This window comes from Mobula hypostoma, chromosome 12, assembly GCF_963921235.1.
Source record: "Mobula hypostoma chromosome 12, sMobHyp1.1, whole genome shotgun sequence".
Taxonomy (NCBI): Eukaryota; Metazoa; Chordata; class Chondrichthyes; order Myliobatiformes; family Myliobatidae; genus Mobula; species Mobula hypostoma.
The window spans coordinates 21,854,792-21,872,112 of record NC_086108.1 but is presented as its reverse complement, the minus strand read 5'-3'; the positions used below and the strand labels follow the sequence as shown (position 1 = coordinate 21,872,112).

The following is a 17,321-nucleotide window of genomic DNA, read 5'->3' as shown; positions in this document are numbered from 1 at the left end:
TGGTTGCATCAACTATGCAAAACACCAATGGCCAGGAATAGAAAAGGCTACAAACGTGCTGGATGGAGCCCAGAACATCCAGGCAAAGCCCTCCCTACTACTGAGCACTTTTACAAGCAGCACAACGAAACAAAAGCAGCATCCAACATGAAGGACACCCACCATCCAGGCCATGCTCTCCTCTCAATGCTGCTATCAGGCTCATGAACCCAACATGGATAACATCGCTTACCTCAAATCTGAACTGATTCCACAAACTATGGACTCACTTTCAAGGACTTTTCATCTCATGTTTTTGGTGTTTATTGCTTATTTATTTATTATTATTATTATTTCTTTTTGTATTTCCACAGTTTGTTGCCTTTTTCATATTGCTTGTTTGTCCGTCCTGTTGGGGGTGGTCCTTCATTGATCCTGTTGTGCTTCTTGGATTTTCTGAGTGTGTCCGCAAGTAAATGAATCTCAGGGTTGTATATATGTACTTTGATAACAAATTTACTTTGAAGACTTCAAAGAGATCAGCAATAGCATGTAACTTGCATTTATTTTGTTACAGTTCCAACTTTCGGTTTTTCACATCAGAATTCTTTATGGAGTCTGGCTGAAATCAAAACGTGCAGTTTAACTGAACTTCCATGATACCTATGTATCAGCTTGAAAAATGATTTTCTTGCCACATAGTAAATGAAGTGCTCTTTCAAGTACTGTCCGATTCCTCACTAATTTGACGGAACTAGTACAAATCTGGTTCTGCAAGAAATGTTAAACCCCAAAAAGGCTAATCAATTTTAAAAATACAGTGCAAAATATAATGCTCCACATATGTTGCAACAAAGCATTTTACACAACCCTGGAAGACTTGAACTCATTACCACAGAATTTGCAACTGTGTTTTGCCAGCTGTCTCCAGTGCCGTAGTGATAATGTTTAGAATACAATACTGCTGATTAATAATGTTGGCATTTTTATTTTCTAGCCACATTGATCTAAATGGTCATTAAACTTTAAATCGCTACAATATTCAAGAAACTTCTCCCAATGCACAGCTAATAGATTTATTCCCATTCAAAAGTAACAACTATATTAGTAGTATGTAAATGTGTCAGTGCAGGAACCAATTTGTTTATTTACACTCTTATCACATTAGCTGATTGTTCTTTCCCATGTATTCTTCACGTTTACTATGACAAGCAACTCAAAATATAAATCCATATCTGGCTTCTAAGGCACAGCATCTTCAAACTTCTATTCAGAAACTGAGTGAAAATATTTTCAAACAATGCAATTACTCTGAAGGGAACAGAATACTGGTATCCTTTGGGAAAATTGCTAATGTTGTTTTATGTTCACTAGGTATTTTTTCTTCTACCCTCTTTCCCCTCAACTCCAAAAGGAGGTCCTGATGCTATTGAGTGGAATTCACCTGCTTTAAACACCTCCAACAGTAGAATTAAGAACTTGATTGAACTATGTTGCTGACATGTAGAAATATTTTTGAGCTGTAATATTGTGATTTTTTTAAAGAAACACTTTTGCCTCCATTGGTACAATAAAGGGTGAATTTGGAATTTAAGGTCTTCAGTTAACACACACAAATAACTGGCTACTTGTGACCTTAATAAAATCTGCAGGTTATGGTCTGCAATCTCAAATTGAGCTTTCCCCTGCTGCACTCTTTTTCTTCAGCAGTTCCTCACTTGTTTCCATTCCAGTTTTGTGAGCTGCAAAGCCAATGTAGAAAGATGAGATGCCTGCACTGCTGTGCACTCAGAACCCAAGGTCTAAGCCATTTCTGATTCGTTTTTTGAAGCATATGATAGGATGGGTTTTACACTCAACACTTGTAAGGTAAAGCAGCTTGGCTCGATCTCTGAGCATACACAAATATAGACAGGCAGCAGATGCCAGATCTGACCAGCAGGCAGGCACTCAGTGCAACACCTTACAGCGCCAACTGCAAGATCAGGATTTGATTCCACGTGCTGTTTGTAAAGAGCTTGAACATTCTTCCTGTGACTGTATAGGTTTCCTCTGGGTGCTCTGGTTTCCTCCCACATTCCAAAGGCATACATTTAGGGTTAGTGAATTGTGGGCATACTATGTTGGAGCCGGAAGCGTGGCACACTTGCTGGTTACTGTGGCACACTTGCTGGTTACTAAGCACAACCCTCGCTGATTTGATTTGACAAAAACGACACATTTCACAGTACGTTTCAACTTACATGTGACAAATAAATAAAGCTAATCCACTGAGATAATGGCCTTCCTCCAGCTTTGACCAACTTTTCCTTGCTGCCCTCTAAAAATAAAAGCTAATGGAAAATGTAAGCTGCTTCTCTTATCTGAGGAGCCACATCACAGCAAACCCACAACAGCGTCCAAGTTCAACATCCCCAGCATCGAGGTTCTAATTACACTCAGTCAATTCTGTTGAGCAAGCACTCATGAACTTTAAAATATACCTTCCCCACTAACTCTTAGCGATCTGTGACCCACGCCTGCACAGTCTAGTGAAGGAGCGTTCAAACCGTATTAAAAACCTTGGGTGAATGCACTGGCATCATAATGAAACCCTGTGTAAAAGCAGGAAGAGTACACTACACAACAAACTACCTACCTGCCCACTCGTCAGATCAGCCATCGTCTGCCCATCTGCATTTGCCCGAACTCACGAACCGAACTTCCAGAAACATTGACTCAAGTTTCTACGTGCACACAAATGTTACTACAGCCGTAGTAAACACAAAGTTTAAATTATTAATAGATAAATTGATGCCGAGGGAAAGATGAACAGAAACAGCACATGCCTTAATCATTTACTTCAGTATCACAATTGCCATCTGTTTCCCAATTCAAACATTTCCTGTGACAGTAGCCAGTCCGATAAAGCAGCTACTAAAAATACACCTGCTACAGGAGTTATGTGAAAACATGAAACACATACAGGAAGTGCTTCAAATAACATGGAACACTTTACAGCCATGTTGTTCTAAATTAAATCTCAATCCCCACTGTGTCTGAATTTATAAATCATGAGACACCGCAGAATTTAACTGAAGATTCCAACTGAGAACACAAACTCTCCCATTGTCGGTCTCTATATGTTGTGAAACAGGGAGTTTCAGTGGCTACACATGCAGGTTTGTTGTTCATAGTGGCCCCAGCACACCACTTCCTTTTAGTACTTCCCTGAACTCCACTCATAGAAAAGTAACTCCCTGTACATCCCTGAAAAGGCATTTATCCTCCATCTGTTTTGAACTACATTTTCAACACTTGAGGAAATAGTTGCCCACATCACAGATCAGTATGGATTCACTTTTTCTTGACAAATCTAAAAAAAAAGCAGTCTATATAAAACAGAAACTGTTGGAAATGTTCACTGTCGGTAGAGGGAAATCAGTGAAGCTTTCAGTTTGGACTATTTTTCTGCAATTGCCAAAATTTAAAATACATTTGGTTTTAAGCAAATACATAGATAATGTGATTGCAAAATGTGTGGGAGGTAAAAATTTGAAGTAAGGTTATTAACAGGATTACAAATATGAATGATTAATTGACATGAGAGATGCAAACCAAAAAGTGGTGTTAATGGTTAAAAGGAGAAATAAAATACGATATACAAGTACCTATAACTGACAACATCAATCACTGCAATCAATAAAACACTTGTAACATAAAATTGGTGAACTCAGTCTGAAGTTCATCCGGGTGCAAAATCTGCATAACTGAAAGTTGAGGTGTTGCTCCATGGGATACAGACTAGTTATTAGGAACAAATTAAGAACAGATCATTAAGGCAATACTTCCTAATGAGAGGGAGAAGATGTATTTGAAGGTAGCATCATCGTAAAGGTTGTGGGAATAACAGAGGATGGAAAAATTCAACTGAAGGATAAAAGGAATCCATTTATGGTTCTAAGAAGAGGGAAGACAGAGAGCAAAAGTGTTGGAAAAAGAACAGACATGGACCAGGGTTCAATCAACCATTCTGTAAAGTCATCTTTAAGAAATATATTAAAAGCATCAGTGTGGAAAATCACACCATTAGAACATAGACTAAGAAAAAAATGTGAATGTTTCTTGTGAAAATCAAGTTCATCCAGCTCATGCTTGCTGCTTAACCTTTTCAGGACTGCACTGACTCTCCAGGCACTTCAAGCCTAGTCAGCTAGTCTAGGAAAGATCTGGATCTTGTCTTGATGGTTTTACAACCTCAAATTGTTGATACAAAAGGGCCTTCAGAGACCACTGATCCAAAATCAGTTCTACTGAACTGGATTTGAGACTCAAGCAGCTTTAAGTCAGTTTATAATTTTGAATAGAAATTACAAAAAAAAAGTAAAGGTAATGAGAAAACAGGAGAAATAAGACAAAATTGCTAGAAGTTAATTGCTGGTTAATTTTAAATTTGCTTGCAGAGAACTGCTTAATGTACGTTAATTCAAACATTTTAATTAATTTATTACCAAAGTATACATTTACAGGAAGAAAAACCTTGATTAAACCTTGCTCACTCCAGCCTGGAGATCCCCAAAATTTCTGATCTAACAATCCAGAAATTTCATGAGTAACATAACTAGAAGCAGTGCAACTTTTAGAAAGGAGTGTTTCAATTAAAGTGTACACACCCTTTCACAACACACCAAACTAAATGTCATTCAAAAACCCCTCTGTTATTTTTTCTTCTTTCTCTGCACTTCCCCAAAAGTTAAAAACTCACATTAAGTGCAGTTTCGGCGTGACTATGCTGGATCGGGAGTGGTGATGGGCTCAATATCTTGTTAGTGATTGTGCTGAGTAAGAAATCCATAGATCCATAGGGTGCTAAAACAGACACTTGGGTCCAGTGAGCTCACAACAACCACCAAGTATCCATTTACATTAATTTTATTTTATTCTCCTCATATTCACATGAACTCCCACCATTTTCTTCCACTTGTCTACACACTACAGGAACTGAGGGAAGAGGTTGTTGGGGCTTTAGCCATAGAACTCATCCAGATGATTGGAGGTGGCAAATGTTATTCCTTTGTTCAAGAAATGTAATAGGGATAACCCTGGGAATTATAGACCAGTGAGTCTTACATCAGTGATGGGTAAACTATTGGAGAGAATTTTTTAATTCCACAATTTATTTAATTGAATGTAAACAACCCAGCTCATGTAATGGAATGTGAACTCTAGCATATTACACCACGCCCCCTGATTGCTAGCCTTGTACTTCAATCCAAAACAAATTGATTCATCTGACACCACAGTACACCAGCATGTTTTCTGAGAGGTTGCATTGTTACGCCTAAACAGAGCTGGAAAAGGTTCCCAACTAGTATGATAAATAATAGAAGAAAGACCAGCTCATGAAACAATTCTCCTGATTTCAATCCCACGATAAACAGGAGTTCATCAACTGTCAAAAATATATAGCTCTGAGACATGAGAAATGTAACCACAATTTTGATCCTCACTCAATCATAACTGGAGCACAGAATTACATGAAATAACAACATGAGCTTTGAGGAGAACAGTCCACAAAAATCATGTTTAGAGTAAAAATTTTCCAATTACCTACCCGTCACTTCCCTGGCTGAATGAATAATTGTAACATTGTCACTTCTATGCCAAACCTTAAAAAATCTGGAACATTAGCTTTGCAAAACTGTACTTGTTGTTTTGTGTTCAGTTTGAATTGCTGCATTAAATAATGACAAACACTTTTCCAAGAGCAAAAATTTATACCACGTTTATATTAGATTCTTAGTCAACCACAATCCTGATCCAAACACAATATTTCATAAGATTCAAGAGTCAATTCTGTAAGGCCTGAACTTGCCAGCAAATTCCTGAGGAAGTTTGAAGAGAAGCAAATATTTAGCAACTTAAAACAGTTTTTTTCCTGGCTTTGAGTCAGGCAAAGCAACACACACAAAATGCTGGAGGAACTCAGCAGGTTAGGCAGCATCGATGGAAAAGAGTAAACAGTCAACATTTCAGGCCAAGACTCTTCTTCAGGATTGCTTAGGGAATGCCTGTCTGACTCAAGAAACACACCTAAAACATGCAGGATTCTACCAGCCACCAATCAACACGTAATCCACATAATCCAACTTCTACTGTGATTAGCTTTTCATCCCCAAAATGTTCAGAATAACAGGATATGAACCTAGAACACTTTCATTGCCAATGAACATGTTGGAAAGAAAAACAGAAATATTGGGGCCAATTACAAATTTACACAGCTACAAGAGGAAGTCTAGGCAGCATTTTGTATGTCTTAATAGTTACACACCAAAGCTCAAAGCTCAACGCTTCTTTTTGGATTCCAGACCTAATCAGTTCCCCTCTACCACTACTCTGCTCCGTCTAGCGGAATTAGTCCTTACTCTTAATAATTTCTCCTTTGGCTCCTCCCACTTCCTCCAAACTAAAGGTGTAGCTATGGGCACTCGTATGGGTCCTAGCTATGCCTGCCTTTTTGTTGGCTTTGTGGAACAATCTATGTTCCGTGCCTATTCTGGTATCTGTCCCCCACTTTTCCTTCGCTACATCGACGACTGCATTGGTGCTGCTTCCTGCACGCATGCAGAGCTCGTTGACTTTATTAACTTTGCCTCCAACTTTCACCCTGCCCTCCAGTTTACCTGGTCCATTTCCGATACCTCCCTCCCCTTTCTAGATCTTTCTGTCTCTGTCTCAGGAGACAGCTTATCCACTGATGTCTACTATAAGCCTACTGACTCTCACAGCTATCTGGACTATTCCTCTTCTCACCCTGTCTCTTGCAAAAACGCCATCCACTTCTCGCAATTCCTCCATCTCCGCCGCATCTGCTCTCAGGATGAGGCTTTTCATTCCAGGACGAGGGAGAGGTCTTCCTTTTTTAAAGAAAGGGGCTTCCCTTCCTCCACTATCAACTCTGCTCTTAAACGCATCTCCCCCATTTCATGTACATCTGCTCTCACTCCATCCTCCCGCCACCACACTAGGAATAGGGTTCCCCCACCAGCCTCCGGGTCCAACATATTATTCTCCGTAACTTCTGCCACCTCCAACGGGATCCCACCACTAAGCACATCTTTCCCTCCGCCCCTCTCTCTGCATTCCGCAGGGATCGCTCCCTACGCAACTCCCTTGTCCATTCGTCCCCCCCATCCCTCCCCACTGATCTCCCTCCTGGCACTTATCCGTGTAAGCAGAACAAGTGCTACACCTGCCCTTACACTTCCTCCCTTACCACCATTCAGGGCCCCAAACAGTCCTTCCAGGTGAGGCAACATTTCACCTGTGAGTCGGCTGGGGTGATATACTGCGTCCGGTGCTCCTGATGTGGCCTTTTATATATTGGCGAGACCCGACGCAGACTGGGAGACTGCTTTGCTAAACACCTACGCTCTGTCCACCAGAGAAAGCAGGATCTCCCAGTGGCCACACATTTTAATTCCACATCCCATTCCCATTCTGACATGTCTATCCACGGCCTCCTCTACTGTAAAGATGAAGCCACACTCAGGTTGGAGGAACAACACCTTATATTCCGTCTGGGTAGCCTCCAACCTGATGACATGAACATCGACTTCTCTAATTTCCGCTAATGCCCCACCTCCCCCTCGTACCCCATCTGTTACTTATTTTTATACACACATTCTTTCTCTCACTCTCCTTTTTCTCCCTCTATCCCTCTGAATATACCCCTTGCCCATCCTCTGGGTCCCCCCCCACCTTGTCTTTCTTCCCGGACCTCCTGTCCCATGATCCTCTCATATCCCTTTTGCCTATCACCTGTCCAGCTCTTGGCTCCATCCCTCCCCCTCCTGTCTTCTCCTATCATTTTGGATCTCCCTCTCCCCCTCCAACTTTCAAATCCCTTACTCACTCTTGCTTCAGTTAGTCCTGACGAAGGGTCTCGGCCTGAAACGTCGACTGCACCTCTTCCTGGAGATGCTGCCTGGCCTGCTGCGCTCACCAGCAACTTTTATGTGTGTTGCTTGAATTTCCAGCATCTGCAGAATTCCTGTTAGTTACACACCAATCATACTTTATACATGGATCAGAAAAACTCAAATTTTAGATTGCTAAAATATTCATGCAATATTACGAAATACTTTTTAAACTGCTTGCCACTGCTATGAAATAAGATCGACAAAGTTTGTTGTTAATGTCATTACTTGCAAAACTATAAAAACAGCTAAATCATGAGTTCTGCAAATGTCCTAACAACTTTAAAAAACTAACACCACAGTAAGTTCAAGACATCCAAACAATCCGTTTAACCAGCAGATGCAGCATAAACATTTCTCCACCCACAACAGAAGTAAAAATGACTTCTAAATGTGCTCTTAATTTCAATTGTTTTCATATTTTATAAATAATTTTAAGGCAAAATGTATATGAAGCTATCAACTCTCACATCAATGTTGGTCTTGATACTTCCATGTGCAAATACTCGATTTCTTCACTTGCAGACCCAGTCAGTTTGGATTGGCAACATCTCCTCCACAACCTCCATCAGCACAAATGCAACACAATGACATCATTTTATCAGAGGATCTGTACTGATACCAGCATGTAAGTGCCATCACAAAGACAGCATCTCATCTTTCTTAGAAGTCTACACAAATTTGGCAAGCCATCTGAAACTTTGACAAATTTCTATAGATGCAAAGTAGGGAGTATCCTGACTGCTTGCATCACGGCTTGGTATGGAAACACCGATGACATGGAACGGAAAAGCCTACAAAAAGTGATAGATAATTATGGGAAGGGCACTGCCACAAGAAAACAGTATCCATCATTAAGAATCTCCATCACCTAAGCCATGCTCTCTTCTCACTGTTGCCATTGGGCAGGAGGCTCAGAAGCCTTTGGCCCCAACATCACCAGGTTCACCCCTCAACCTCAAGCTCCTGAACCAGCATGGATATTTCACTCACCTCGACAGTGAACTGATTCCACAACCTACGGACTCACTTGCAATGGCTCAACAACTCATGTTCTCAACATTAATTATTTATTTGTGATTTTTTTTTTTTTTTTGATTTGCAGTTTGTCTTATTTTGTACAATGGCTGTTTGTTAGTCTTTGTGTTTAGTTTTTCATTGATTCTATTGTATTTTTTCATTCTACTATGAATGTCTGCAAGAAAATCAATTTCAGGAGAATATATGGTGGCATATACTGCACATACTTTGATCATAAATTTACTTTAAATTTGAACACAAAAAGCTGTTTATAAAAGTATTAAGCACATCCTTGCTCTGTCTCTCCGGTTTGAGATAATAATATAAAATCCAGCAATTGCTTGCTAGGATTTAAAAATTTTTTTAATTACATTCACCTGCTATGGATTGAATTTAGCATTGTTTCCCCCCTCCTACTTCATACAAGGACTTTTAACACAGAATACCACAACAAAATCATGCTGGCACTGAGGCAAATTCCCACTAATGCCTTTCAACTGTCTGTCGCATTTGCCATTCAAGGACCCTCCTGTTCTTATCCATTGTGAACCACCACCTGTTATTTCTGCCCCATTTCTTTATGCTCATGTTTTCACTTACTCCTATCCTTCCTCATTCATTATCTTTAACCCCTCAGAAACTCCTGCAGTTGAGTTAACTTTAATTATTATTATTCAATAGCCAGAATTGTCAATGACCCCCAACCCTGTTGTCATGCAGTTCATTTTTTTTTACTGTTCTCTCATCAAATATGGACATCACTGGCATAATCAGGAAGAGGCATAACTAATTTTAAACTGAGTGACTTTCTAGGTAACTATACTATTGTTAATCTGGATTCATGCAATTTCAACCAAGTAAAGGTTCATGAATAAAATTCTACAAAACTTATAGTTTATTGGACTTTATTACCAATACAGGTTGAGTACCCCTTATATGAAATACTTGGAGCCAGAAGAGTTTTGCATTTTGGAGTTTGGAATATACAATGAGATAAATTGGGATTGCTATCATTTCCAACTCTGAATGTATGTGCTACCAGTAAGCAGACTTTGTTATACACTCGTTCATCACATATGTGTACTTAACAGCAAAAGCTATTGCATACCATTAATATAATGAAAATATAATGTGTGAGGGTAACAAAAGCAGCTCAGCAGCATTGGGGAAATTCAAGTGGAAAATCAACTTGTCGGTGAACCACGTCAGAACAAACCCTTGTTCAAACCGTATGACATTTCTATTTGAGATCCTGAGGAAGGAGTATCAGCACTTATAATTACTTCACTGGTAATTAATTTCTTTGAAATGCTCTGAAAATGACATAAAAAGGACTGGATTAATACCATCACTACCCAAATTGACACAGAAACAAACAAGTCACAAGAATAAACACAGAATTAAAGGATTGATGATAGAATAAGTTCCTTTTCATCAGACACAATACTGGGACGGAAAACATTTACACCAATCACCCAATCAGAATGACATGATGTCCTTGCAGAGCAGACCTAAAGAAATAAAAGCAAAATCTCTAGGAAAGAAGCAAATGCTTTGAGCTGTCAAGAACCCACAGGCTTAAAGACCAGGAAAGTGGTGATTGTTCAACTTGAAAGATTTGTTTGCAAAAAACAAACCTAAATATAAACAAAATAAGTAAAATGAACATAAAACAGAATTAATTAAGAGAAAACATTAATAATTATGGAATAAATATATTCCAAAAGTCATCCAACATCTTAAAAAAAATTATGAGACTTGATACTTAATCAAATGTGGTTGACAATGTTTTAGAAGAAGAATCTGATGCGTGAATGGCAAACTTTCAGAACACTTACCACATGGAGGTACAAAAGTCCACTTTTTCTGGGGCTTCAGCTTGTACACTGGTGGGTCTCTACGGTGATAACACCTTTGACCTGACTTCACCAGCATGTGCAAATGTGGACAAGGCTCTTAAAGTTGTCTCTGATCTTTTAAGACTTTGCTTGACCTTGTCACTATATCAGAGATTTGGCCTTCACAGAACATAGCTATTTTTGGGTTGGTCAAAGAATGTAGCCTTCATTATCTGAGCTTGAGGCACGCATTTCTTGTATATCAGCCAGAGAAGACTGCCTGTATCCAATTATATTTGTGTGAACTATGCGTGAGATATGCTTGCTAAAGTCAACAGAAGCTTTGCTGATTTCTGCACCATTTGCATTAAGGCTAAATTAACACTTAAGAGCTCCTTTGGCAGAGAGCCATTTGTCAACAGATCTTGTGGATACCATTCCTACTAACCATGTCGAAGTTTCTTATACAGGTCAACAAATGCTGCATCAAGAGGTGCCTGTTAATCATGTTGACAACAGTTGCCATGGGAAACTGCAGAATAACCTAAGCAGGAAGGAACTCAAAACGAATAAGTTGTGTGAAACACAATATTACACAGTAAAATCAAAAGTATATAGACCGTGCAAGCGTTCAATAATTATCTCTCCTTTTAAATTCCTGTCCAGTCAGGTTAGTTTATTCGGTAAACCATCTATTTAAACAGCAAGGAAAAAAAACAAGCCACAGCAACTTCTTTCTGTAAAAATTAGGGTATTTCATGAGAAAAGGAGGAAAGCTGCAAATGAATTTGTACAAATCCAAGACATATGCAGCACAGTGGTAACAAAGTTTAATTTATTACATACAACTAACAGTGTCCTTTTGTCATCAGACGCAGACTTTTATTAAGCAGAGATGAAAGATGCAACATTTGGTCACTTATTGGAGCAAATATAGGTTTTGGCATTAGGTAACAGTTCACACTGGCAAATGACTCACACAACAAAAAGTGATATTTAGAACCATCCTAAGAGCAAGAAACCAAGTCATGGTCCTACTATACACACTCCTCATACTACCTCAACTGCGGGTTTATTTTCCCGCCAATCAAAATCTTTGCAAGCCCAAGCATAAAATTTAAGCGAACAGATTGATTTCTCTTTAGAACTAGAATAATGCTCCGCATAGATCAGTAATCTTCAAATCTATCACATACTCACACAACATACTTGCATGGAAACTACTGTACATGGAGCATTTCAGATTTAATTTTCAGAACATAGCAGGCAGACCTAGTTAAACACTTTTGCAGTATCTTCTCATTTGTATGCCATCATGTACTGAATGTTTCTGATTAGTGAAAAACTTGTACTGTTGTTAGCTTATCAGCTGATAAGCCTTCCTTAAGATAAAATTCTTTTTCTAAAGCAAATCAAGTAAGTAACTTCAATGTAGTTTTCAAAGAGGAGCACGCAAACCTTCTTGGCATGCCAAGAAAGGCCTCAATAGAGTGGAGAGGATGTTTCCTATGGTGGGGGAGTCTAAGACCAAAGAACAGTGTCAGAATACAGGGACATCAACTTAGTACGGAGATGAGGAATTTCTTTAGCCAGACAGTGGTGAATCTGCAGAATTCACTGCCACAGGGAGCTGTGGAGGCCAAGTCATTGGTTATATTTAAGGCAGAGGTTGATAGATTCTTCGTTAGTCTGAGCATGAAGGAATATGGGGAGAAGGCAAGCGACTGGGGCTGAGAGGGAAATGGATCCAGCTTTGATGAAATGGCAAAGCAGACTCAATGGACCAAATGGCCTAATTTTGCTCCTATATCTTATGGTATAATGTATTAATATCTGATTTACACGACTAGATTGTTGCAAAATAGCAACAAACTCATACTGGGGTATCGACTTTTGGTCCAAATACTGAGTCATAGTTTTGAAAACTACAGTGTCTTGAAGGCTGCATACTTCTCCAGATTTAAACCTTAGAAAAATACAATCTTGTTGTTATGGCCCGGACAAGCTGGCCTTCACCTATAGACAGAAACAGGCACTTCCAAAAATTGAGACATTTTTCACAAACCCAATCAATTGAAAACAGCAAATGAAATACTACTATTATAGAAAAATAGGGTAGAATTAAAATATTTAACTGTGGATAGCGAAAAATCATCAGCAAGCTAATCTTCAGTACTGACCAGATGACTAATGTGTGATATACATGATACAAAATTAATCAAATAACCTCAACTTAACAGGATATCCCATTGAAATCAACGGACACAAGACACTTACCAAAATTCTTCAAACCATGTGGTGTTTAAAGGAAGTGGAGATAATTAATGCTTCATAAATAGGCAAGTACACTAAAAACAAAATACCACTTGAAACCTCAGCCAAAATCTTTCTTCAAGTGAAGGACAAATGGATGCTCTGTAGCAAACTGAACAGATGGACCAAGATCAGTGAACACAGCTGTTTATTCAAAATGGATTTCCAAAATACAGCAACAGGAACACACTTATCCTTCTTCCTTTATCCTCTTCTAATATATATTTGATGTAAAATACTCACTGCATCTTTAGCAACCATGTTAATTCTAACCATCACATTTCATGGTCAGACAGACGTCTCTTTTACCATCTGTCATGATTAAAATTCTCTCCAAAACCAATGCAGCACATGATTGAATAGCAGACATTATCAGTTATATTCCTCATTCAAAACAGAACTGTGCATGATTTTTAAATGCTAGATTTAATCACAAGACTCAAATGAGAAATGGAACTATAACATCTTAATATTTAAACACTTTTGCTTGAACTACAGTCCAAGCAATATGGATAATACAGGTCGACCTTCACTAATCCAGCACCATTGGGACCTGAGGAGTGCCGGGTTAGTGAAAATGCTGAATTACAGAAGGATCACATTAAGCATAATCAGTGCCGGTTTATCGAAGGAACCGGATTACAGGTAGTCGGATTAGTGAAGGTTGACCTGTATTAATTAATTCAAAATTCAAAGTAAATTTATTGTCAAAGTACATGTATGTCACCACATACAACCCTGAGATTTGTTTTCTTGCAGGCACACTCAGTAAATCCAAGAACCATAAGAGGATCAATGATGTGGACAAACAACCAATGTGCAAAAGACAACAAACTGCAAATACAGAAGTTAAGAAATGATAAATACAGTAAATAAGCAATAACTACCAAGAACATAGATGAAGAGTCCTTGAAAGTGAGTCATAGGTCATGGGAATATTTCAATAATGGAACAAGTGAAATTGAGTGGAACTATCCCCTTTGGTTCAATAGCCTTGTGATTGAGGGGTAATAACTGTTCCTGAACCTGGTGCTGAGAGTTCTGAGGCTCCTGTACCTTCTTCCTGACGGTGGCAGTAAAAAGAAGGCACCTTCTGGGTGGTAGGGGGTCCCTAATGAGGGATGCTGCTTTCCTGTGACATTGCTTCATATAGATGTGCTCAATAGTGGGAGAAGCTTTACCCGTGGTGGACTGGGCCATAGGATTTTCCACTCAAGGGCATTGGTGATTCCATATCAGGCTGTGATGCCGTCAGTCAATATATTCTCACCACATATCTACAGAAATTTGTCAACATCTCTCTGGAATAGTCTAGTATCCCCTTGCTTTTCAAGGCAGCAGCCATCATTCCAGTGCCAAAGGAGGTTATAGGAACCTGTCACCTGGTGGCATTAATCATCAACCATTATGAAATGCTTTGAGTGGCTGGTCATGGAGTACATTAAAGCTTTACTCCCAACTACATTGGAACCTGTTCAAAGTAACACACACAAAATGCTGGAGGAACTCAGCAGGTCAGGCAGCATCTATGAAAAAGAGTAAATAATTGACATTTTGGGCCAAGACCCTTAATCAGTCATGATGAAAGGACTCAGCCGAAACATCAGCCTGACCTGCTGAGTTCCTCCATCATACCGTGCGTTGCTTTGGATTTCCAGCATCTGCAGATTTTCTCGTGTTTGTGGTTGGATCCTTTACAGTTTTCTCATTGCTCAAATTAATTCACTGATGATGCAATAGCCTCTGCCCTCCACCCTCTCCTGTCCCACCTGAAAAATGGGGTCCCGTATGCCAGGCTGCTATTTATAGACTTCAGATTGGTATTTAACATCATCATACCCCAGAAACTGGTGGGAAAACTGCCCTTACTGGGTCACAACACCTCCCTCTGCAACTGTATCCTGGACTTCTTAACAGAAAGGCCATAGTCAGTCCACGTGGGCAGCAACATCTCTAGTCCTATTACACTGAGCACTGGCGCTCCCCAGGGCTGTGTACTCGGCCCACTTTTGTTCACACTGCTGACACATGACTGTGTCACAGGATTCAGCTCAACCGTGTCATCAGTTTGCAGATGACACATCAGTGGTTGGTCTCATCAACAATGATGATGAGAAAGAGTACAGAGAGGAAGTGGAAAAGCAGGTGGACTAGTGTGAGAAGAACAACCCAAGTTTGAATGTGGAGAAGACCAAGGAAATGATTGTGAACTTCAGGAAGGTACCGAGGAGCCATCCCCCTCTAAGAAAACATGGCTCCTCCATAGAGAGTTAAGTGCACTAAGTTCCTGGGAGTTCACATCACGGATGACCTTACCTGGTCCCTTAATATCACCTTCCTGAACAGAAGGGCACAGCAGCACCTCCACTTCCTAAGGAGATAGAGGGAACTGACAGTCCCCTGTCACCACCTCATCTTAACTGAATTTTATAGGAATGCCACTGAGAGCATCATGACAAGTTTCATCTCCAGCTCATATGAGAGCAGCAGAGCATCAGACCAGAAATCCTTACAAAGGACTGTGAGAACGGCCTAGATGATCACAGGGGTCTCCCTAACATCCATCGGGGATATTTATCAGGCACACTGTGTATGCAGGGCCCTTAGTATTACTAAGGATCCCACCCACCTATCCAACACCATCTTTGACTTTCTACCATTAGGCAGGAGATGCCAATGCATAAAAACAAGAATGCTCAGGATGGGAAACTGTTTCTTCCCTCAGGCCATTAGGCTTCTGAACTCCCTGTCATATCACATTCGAAGTATCGTTGCCTAATACATTCTGTACCCTACAATATTTAATTTATGCACTTTAGTTTGTCTATTTATGAGTAATTCATCTGTAGATTTTATCCTTACTTTCATAAGTTATTGTGTTATATGTACTACTGTGCTTTGCACCCTGGTTTGGAGAAGCGTCTCATTTGACAGCATACATGTATATAGTTAAATGACAACAAACGTGACTTGACACGTCAAAGTTTTAAATGCTATGCCAAATCTGCAAACTAAGGAAGTAGAGGTGCTGCCGTATTCACTTCATAATTGCAGTTATGTGCTGAGCCCAAGACTGGTCCTCTGAAATGATTACACTGAAGAATTTAAAATTGCTTCCCCGTCCACCTTTGATCATCTGACGAGGACTGACTCATGGACATCCGATTTCTTCCTCCTGAAGTCAATAATCAGCTCCTTGGTCTTGCTGATACTGAGTGAGAGATTGTAATTGGGGCACCACTCAGCCAAATTTTCAATCTACCGCCTACATACTGCTTTGTCACCAGCTTTGACTGAAGAGAATGTGGCTTAGATGGTGGGAGTTCTTCATGATGAATGCTGGCTTTTTGTGGCAGTGCTCCTTGCAGATGTGCTCAGTTATGGGGAGGGTTTTGTCTGTGTGGACTGGACTGTATCCACCACTCCATGTAAGGTTTTCCATTCCATGGCATCACTGTTTCCATACCAGGCTGTGATGCTAGTAGTCAGGATATTCTCCACTTTGCATCTACAGAAGTTTGTCAAAGTTTCAGACGACTTGCCGAATTTGTGTAGTCTTCTAAGAAAGATGAGGTGCTGCCGTGCCTTCTTTGTGATGGCACTTACATGCTGGTATCAGTACAGATCCTCTGATATAATAATGGCAAGGAATTTAAAGCTACTGACCCTCTCCATCTCCAAACCCTGATCCCCTGATGAGTACTGGCTCAATGACTTCCAACCTCCTCCTCTTGTAGTCAATAATCAATTGACTGTGCTGACATTGAGAGAGAGGTGATTGTTGTGGCACCATTCAACCAGATTTTCAACCTCTCATCTATATGGCAATTCATCACCGCCTTTGATTTGGCCAAGAACAGGAGTATCATCAGCTAATTAGCATATGGCATCGGCACTGTACTTAGCCACATAGTCATAAGTGTGAAATGAGTAGAGCAGCGGGCTAAGCACACAGCCTTGTGGTGCACCTGTGCTGATGGAGACCATGGAGAAAATATTGTTGCCAATCTGAACTGACTGGGATCTGCAAGTGAGGAAATTGAGGATTCAATTGCACAAGGACGTATTGTGGCCAAGGTCTTGAAGCTTATTGATTAGTTCTGAGGGGATGATGGTATTGAATGCTGAGCTGTAGGTGATAAAGAACATCCTGATGTATGCATTGTTGCTGTCCAGATGTTGCAGGATTGAATAAGGAGTCAATGAAATAGCA

General features: G+C 39.9%; 1 protein-coding gene across 5 annotated transcripts in view; it reads right to left on the bottom strand.

Annotated features, from left to right (window-relative positions):
- The window catches only part of rasal2 (RAS protein activator like 2), a 418,356-nt gene that overhangs the window by 354,899 nt on the left and 46,136 nt on the right, over positions 1-17,321 (bottom strand). Inside the window, exon 1 of one of the 5 annotated variants that reach the window (XM_063063735.1) lies at positions 10,796-11,046. The exons of 2 other annotated variants lie outside the window; for them this stretch is intronic. In XM_063063735.1, the coding sequence (XP_062919805.1) occupies positions 10,796-10,892 (97 nt within the window). In that variant the 5' untranslated portion in view covers positions 10,893-11,046. Of the gene's footprint in view, positions 1-2,617; positions 3,200-10,795; positions 11,047-17,321 lie in introns of those variants that run through there. 2 more of the 5 variants (XM_063063738.1, XM_063063742.1) reach the window with 2 other exon arrangements.